The sequence below is a fragment of the Hyperolius riggenbachi genome, chromosome 3, assembly GCF_040937935.1.
Source record: "Hyperolius riggenbachi isolate aHypRig1 chromosome 3, aHypRig1.pri, whole genome shotgun sequence".
Lineage (NCBI taxonomy): Eukaryota > Metazoa > Chordata > Amphibia > Anura > Hyperoliidae > Hyperolius > Hyperolius riggenbachi.
This window is the reverse complement of record NC_090648.1, coordinates 515,645,916-515,653,203: the sequence shown is the minus strand read 5'-3', so window position 1 is coordinate 515,653,203 and position 7,288 is coordinate 515,645,916. Positions and strand designations below refer to the sequence as shown.

The 7,288-nt window shown below is 42.3% G+C and overlaps 1 protein-coding gene across 1 annotated transcript in view; it reads right to left on the bottom strand.

Annotated features, from left to right (window-relative positions):
• Positions 1-847: 847 nt before the first annotated feature.
• LOC137564491 (E3 ubiquitin-protein ligase RNF213-like) overlaps positions 848-7,288 on the bottom strand; it is a 301,009-nt gene continuing 294,568 nt past the window's right edge. Inside the window, exon 59 of the mRNA XM_068278409.1 lies at positions 848-2,496. Coding sequence (XP_068134510.1) covers positions 2,352-2,496 — 145 coding nt within the window. The 3' untranslated portion in view covers positions 848-2,351. The remainder of the gene's footprint in view (positions 2,497-7,288) is intronic.

Genomic DNA, 7,288 nt, shown 5'->3' with positions numbered 1-7,288 from the left:
GGGCGCAGCATTTCTACTGAAAATGGTTGATGATCCTCCAAATGGGAAGAAGCAACAAAAGGTGGGTGGTCACGGTCCGCTTTCCTGTAACCAGAGAAACAGGCACCTTTCTGCCCCTCCCATCTTTCCCGCCACCTGAGTCAGTTATATTGCGTCCAACAACTATGTGTTAATGTTTTCAAGCTAAGACTGTTTGTATTGACCAGTTTAAAATAATGCAGATGAAACTTTTAGTGGATGTGCTCCTTGTGGGAGTAATTGGAGGGAACATCATGGCAACCCTGCCCCTTCCTTCCTGAGGGGGGATGAGACGAGGACCGGACAACTCACAGAGGTATGCGGATGCAGCACGAACTGTGCTTACCTCAGGTAATTCTGCTTCGAGTCAGGTGTGCTTTAAGGCTACGTTCTCAGTGCCTATTGCATTGTAACAGCAGGAATGTAACAGATAGGAAAGGCAGAGCCGCATGTTACCTGCGTGTTGTGTCGGATACAATGACGCATACAAACAATGAAAGCTATGCGTCGCGCCGACTGTTAATGTGTGCGTCTTGCAATGACGCACGTGTTTTGTGATCGTTACATAGGTGTTGCATTGCCAGTGTGGCAAGTCTGGTTACAGGTGTGGCCATTATACTGCACCAGACCATGGCGAACAGGGCCCAAGATAAAAGGGAAGGCTTTCACATTCCGCTATTCTTCACACGCACCTGATACTGCAGTAACCAAAATAATCAACCATGGCATATCAATTAGTAATTAATTGTAAGCTATATTTTCTAATGAATGATTCAATCAGTTTTCTATAGTGTACCATAAATAAAATAGAATAAAACATAACACGATATGAACAGTGCTTTTTGTTTTTATTATGAATATAATGCAGTCAAACATGGTCCCAACATACATATATAAAGTAGGAATGTCATTGGAATGTTACTGGAGAGTTGGTCTGAAGTGGATGAAGCCCTAATTTTAGCTCATATTCCTAGAAATGCAAATCTATTATGTATTTAAAATACCGTAGTACTGCAAATAATATACAGATGCCCAGACAGCAAGCAGTGGCAGAATCATGCCACTCCCTAAAATTGTCCCCGCCCTTCCTGATTCCCTGCAGCTGACTCAGTCAGTAGTGGGTGGGACTGTGACGGGGAACACAGTGAACCCCACCCACTTGACGTAACTATCAATGCTGGTTGCCTGGTTTTGTCTGGGAGGAGGGGTTGGAGAGGGAATGCAGTTGGTTGCACTCTGGTCCCAGCAATTGCTGACAGCTTGCAACTTCTTGTGTAGATTTTTCTACCTCAGTTTCAATATAAAATGTAAATATACATATGCTATAGTAAAAATAAAAAACTTAGAAAAAAATTACTGCAAAATTCTAATTGCCTTTAGTAGTTATTCCAGGCCACACCCTTTCTCTGCATCACTGAGAAGGGTGGACTACAAGGAGAGGCTACTAAATTGTTATGTATGTGTACGAATCAAATGCAGCAAGGACTTCAAATTTATGCAAATGTTACACAAAATTACGCCGCCTTGAATTAGAACATTTAATTCCAAGTTGCATAAATTTACATACAGTTTGCATCAACTCGAAATAATAAACACTAAATTGATTAACAGTCCTAAATGATTAACATTGCTGAGGGCTCATTGACACTTGCGATTTTGCGGGGATTGTGCTATTGCAAAAAATGCTGCAAGCAGCGCACCTGAGATTTCAATGTAAATGATCCCCTAGAGATACATACACTGTGTACAATGCTTTGGTGATCGCTGGCGATCAGCAGTCAAGTTGGAAATTGCCTGCAATGCATCGCAGTGTGAATAAGCCCTTCAGTGCAACATGTGTTTTATAAAGCATTTGTAAAGAATAATAAATGCATCTTATAAAAGATCACTTTAATGCTAATATCAACCATACTTGGGATCTGCCCTGAGTCCAGCTTCATATAATGTATATGGCAACTTAACTTGTAAGAATTGGATTTTTTTTTTGACATTTTTGCTCCCAACATTTAATCGCAAACAAGAATCAGTATAGCCCCAAAACTGTACATGGATACAAAACAAGAAAACATAGAAAATGTATAAAAAAAATCTAGCAGCAGCATAATGTGAAGGATGAGAAGGCAGAACAAACATCGGCCTCCCGGCAGCCGTTATGCCTCCCAGTGGTCAGACATTGGCTCTCCGCAGCCATTATCGCCCCCTAGTGGTCAGACATCGACTACCCGGTAGCCGTTATCGCCTCCCAGTGGTCAGACATTGGCTCTCCGGCAGCCATTATCGCCCCCTAGTGGTCAGACATAGACTACCCGGTAGCCGTTATCGCCTCCCAGTGGTCAGACACGCCTCCACTTCTTGGATGCGGCAACTTTCCACGCCTCGGTGCAGTGCGCCAGTGAGATCTGCTCAGGGAAGTCCTCCTCCAGCTCCAAGAAGGCGACTTCTTTCTCATCCAGGAGAGGACCCAACACATCTTTCAGGCTGCAGAATAATGTCATCAATAGCATCAGGAGAAAGGGAATCAGACAAGATATTTGTGCAGTGGTGTTGGTGTCACTCCATATTATGGCCTACTGCCATACTGTTATGTATTTATATAGCACTGACATCTTCTGCAGCACATTACAGAGTACATAGTCATGTCACCGACTGTCCTCAGAGGAGCTCACACTCTAATCCTACCATAGTCATAGTCTAATGTCCTCCCATATTATTATTATGTATTTATATAACACTGACATATTCTGCAGCACATTACAGAGTACATAGTCATGTCACTGACTGTCCTCAGAGGAGCTCACAATCTAATCCTACCATAGCCATAGTCTAATGTCCTACCATATTATTATTATGTATTTATATAGCACTGACATCTCCTGCAGCACATTACAGAGTACATAGTCATGTCACTGACTATCCTCAGAGGAGCTCACACTCTAATCCTACCATAGTCATAGTGTAATGTCCTACCATATTATTATTATGTATTTATATAGCACTGACATCTTCTGCAGCACTGTACAGAGTACATAGTCATGTCACTGACTATCCTCAGAGGAGCTCACACTCTAATCCTACCATAGTCATAGTGTAATGTCCTACCATATTATTATTATGTATTTATATAGCACTGACATCTCCTGCAGCACATTGCAGAGTACATAGTCATGTCACTGACTGTCCTCAGAGGAGCTCACACTCTAATCCTACCATAGTCATAGTCTAATGTCCTACCATATTATTATGTATTTATATAGCACTGACATCTCCTGCAGCACTGTACAGAGTACATAGTCATGTCACTGACTGTTCTCAGAGGAGCTCACCATCTAATCCTACCATAGTCATAGTGTAATGTCCTACCATATTATTATGTATTTATATAGCACTGACCTCTCCTGCAGCACTGTACCGAGTACATAGTCATGTTACTGACTGTCCTCAGAGGAGCTCACAATCTAATCCTGCCATAGTCATAGTGTAATGTCCTGCCATATTATTATTATGTATTTATGTAGCACTGACATCTTCTGCAGCACTGTACAGAGTACATAGTCATGTCACTGACTGTCCTCAGAGGAGCTCACACTATAATCCTACCATAGTCAGTCTAATGTCCTACCATATTATTATTATGTATTTATATAGCACTGACATCTTCTGCAGCACATTACAGAGTACATAGTCATGTCACTGACTGTCCTCAGAGGAGCTCACACTCTAATCCTACCATAGTCATAGTCTAATGTCCTACCATATTATTATTATGTATTTATATAGCACTGACATCTCCTGCAGCACATTGCAGAGTACATAGTCATGTCACTGACTGTCCTCAGAGGAGCTCACACTCTAATCCTACCATAGTCATAGTCTAATGTCCTACCATATTATTATGTATTTATATAGCACTGACATCTCCTGCAGCACTGTACAGAGTACATAGTCATGTCACTGACTGTTCTCAGAGGAGCTCACCATCTAATCCTACCATAGTCATAGTGTAATGTCCTACCATATTATTATGTATTTATATAGCACTGACCTCTCCTGCAGCACTGTACCGAGTACATAGTCATGTTACTGACTGTCCTCAGAGGAGCTCACAATCTAATCCTGCCATAGTCATAGTGTAATGTCCTGCCATATTATTATTATGTATTTATGTAGCACTGACATCTTCTGCAGCACTGTACAGAGTACATAGTCATGTCACTGACTGTCCTCAGAGGAGCTCACACTATAATCCTACCATAGTCAGTCTAATGTCCTACCATATTAATATGTATTTATATAGCACTGACATCTCCTGCAGCACATTACAGAGTACATAGTCATGTCACTGACTGTCCTCAGAGGGGCTCACACTCTAATCCTACCATAGTCATAGTCTAATTTCCTCCCATATTATTATTATGTATTTATATAGCACTGACATCTTCTGCAGCACATTACAGAGTGCATAGTCATGTCACTGACTGTCCTCAGAGGAGCTCACACTCTAATCCTACCATAGTCATAGTCTAATGTCCTACCATATTATTATTATGTATTTATATAGCACGACATCTTCTGCAGCACATTACAGAATACATAGTCATGTCACTGACTGTCCTCAGAGGAGCTCACACTCTAATCCTACCATAGTCATAGTCTAATGTCCTACCATATTATTATTATGTATTTATATAGCACTGACATCTTCTGCAGCACATTACAGAGTACATAGTCATGTCACTGACTGTCCTCAGAGGAGCTCACACTCTAATCCTACCATAGTCATAGTCTAATGTCCTACCATATTATTATTATGTATTTATATAGCACTGACATCTTCTGCAGCACTTTACAGAATACATAGTCATGTCACTGACTGTCCTCAGAGGAGCTCACACTCTAATCCTACCATAGGCATAGTGTAATGTCCTACCATATTATTATTATGTATTTATATAGCACTGACATCTTCTGCAGCACATTACAGAGTGCATAGTCATGTCACTGACTGTCCTCAGAGGAGCTCACACTCTAATCCTACCATAGTCATAGTCTAATGTTCTCCCATAATTTTATTATGTATTTATATAGCACTGACATCTTCTGCAGCACTTTACAGAGTACATAGTCATGTCACTGACTGTCCTCAGAGGAGCTCACAATCCAATCCTACCACAGTCATAGTCTAATGTCCTGCCATATTATTATTATTATGTATTTATATAGCACTGACCTCTCCTGCAGCACATTACAGAATACATAGTCATGTCACTGACTGTCCTCAGAGGAGCTCACACTATAATCCTACCATAGTCAATCTAATGTCCTACCATATTATTATTATGTATTTATATAGCACTGACATCTCCTGCAGCACATTACAGAGTACATAGTCATGTCACTGACTGTCCTCAGAGGAGCTCACAATCCAATCCTACCATAGTCATAGTCTAATGTCCTGCCATATTATTATTATTATGTATTTATATAGCACTGACCTCTCCTGCAGCACATTACAGAATACATAGTCATGTCACTGACTGTCCTCAGAGGAGCTCACACTATAATCCTACCATAGTCAATCTAATGTCCTACCATATTATTATTATGTATTTATATAGCACTGACATCTCCTGCAGCACATTACAGAGTACATAGTCATGTCACTGACTGTCCTCAGAGGAGCTCACACTATAATCCTACCATAGTCATAGTAATTTCAAATGTCCATCGTAATGTCATAATGTCCTACCATATTATTATTATTATGTATTTATATAACACTGACATGCAATGTTTAGCTCTGCACTGTAGAACGTTAATCCTGGTACACACATCCAATTTTGATTGGCCAATCAATGCCCAATTTTACAACCTTCATGTATCATGGAGGACCAACAACATTTGAATACAGTATAATCTTGTTTTAGTAAACTCTGATATAGTAGAACATTGAGTATAGTAAACTAAACATCCAGGTCCATTCTAAGCCCCATTATAAATATATGGGAGTAGCGCCTGGTATGGTAAACTCTGACATAACTTCAGTTATAGTGAACCTGTTTTTGGCCCTTATGGTATTCTGTATCCGGCTATAGTGGAAAGTTGGCGAGGCATGCGTCATACATCAGTCGTAGACCCCTGATATGTGGTCAGTGGCCGGGCTGGCTATAGTGGAAAGTGGGCGGGGCATGCGTCATACATCAGTCGTAGACCCCTGATACGTGGTCAGTGGGCGGGGCTGGCAGCCACTTGTAGCTTGCTGTCTGCACACTGCTCTGGCCCCTCGTGGATTACCTCAAAAGACCTCAACCTGCATTTACTGGTTTATGCTTCCTATGTAAGGGCCCATTCACACTTGCAAATGCTAGCGCTTTTGCAAGTGTTTTGCTATGGCGATTTTTGGCGATTAATGCGGAAAATCGCCATTCACACTTGGGGCGATTTTCTGCAATCTATAGCACTAAACGCGGTCGCCTGGAAATCGCCTGATAGTGGTGCAGGATACAAATTTTTTGGGGCCAATTAATGCAAATCGCCCAAGTGAGAACGGTTCCATAGGTTATTATGGCACTAGCGCTTGAGCGTTTTGGCGAAATCGCCGGCAAAACGCTCAGAGGTGAACGGGGCCTAAGCGCTGCTGCCTGATTAGAAATGCCTAATGCCTATCATCTGTGACTTGCGTGTGCATGGCTGCAATGCTACACAGAAATGTGGACAGTGAGATGTATGCTTTCTGTGCAAGCTGCTGCATGATTATTGCATGCAAATCCCAGCATATTGAGCTCTGTGCGTTGTGATTTAGCTTAACCACTTGAGGACTGCGGTGTTAAACCCCCCTAGTGACCAGGCCATTTTTTACTAATTGGGCCATTGCAGCTTTAAAGCTAATGGGAATCCATGATTAGGTAAATCAAAGTCAGATACTCACCTAAGGAGAGGGAAGTCTCGGTCCTAATGAGCCTTCCCTCTCGTCTCCCGGAGGCCCTGATGCTGCGCAGGCTCCCCCGTTCAATTCCTCCACCGCGGGGACATCAGAAGTCTTCTGGAGCTGAGTCCTCCCGAAGACAGCCGGCTACACACTGCATATGCACCAGTGCATCATAGAGGGCGTGTGCAGTGTAGAGCGGCCCGTCTTCCGAAGCACTCGGGCTTCTGAAGCATTTCCGAAGCCTCCCTTCGGCCGGGAGACAGCGGTATTTGACCGAAACGGCCGAATACCGCTACCGGGGAGCCAGCGCAACAGCAGGGACCGGGAGAGGAGAAGGAATGCTCT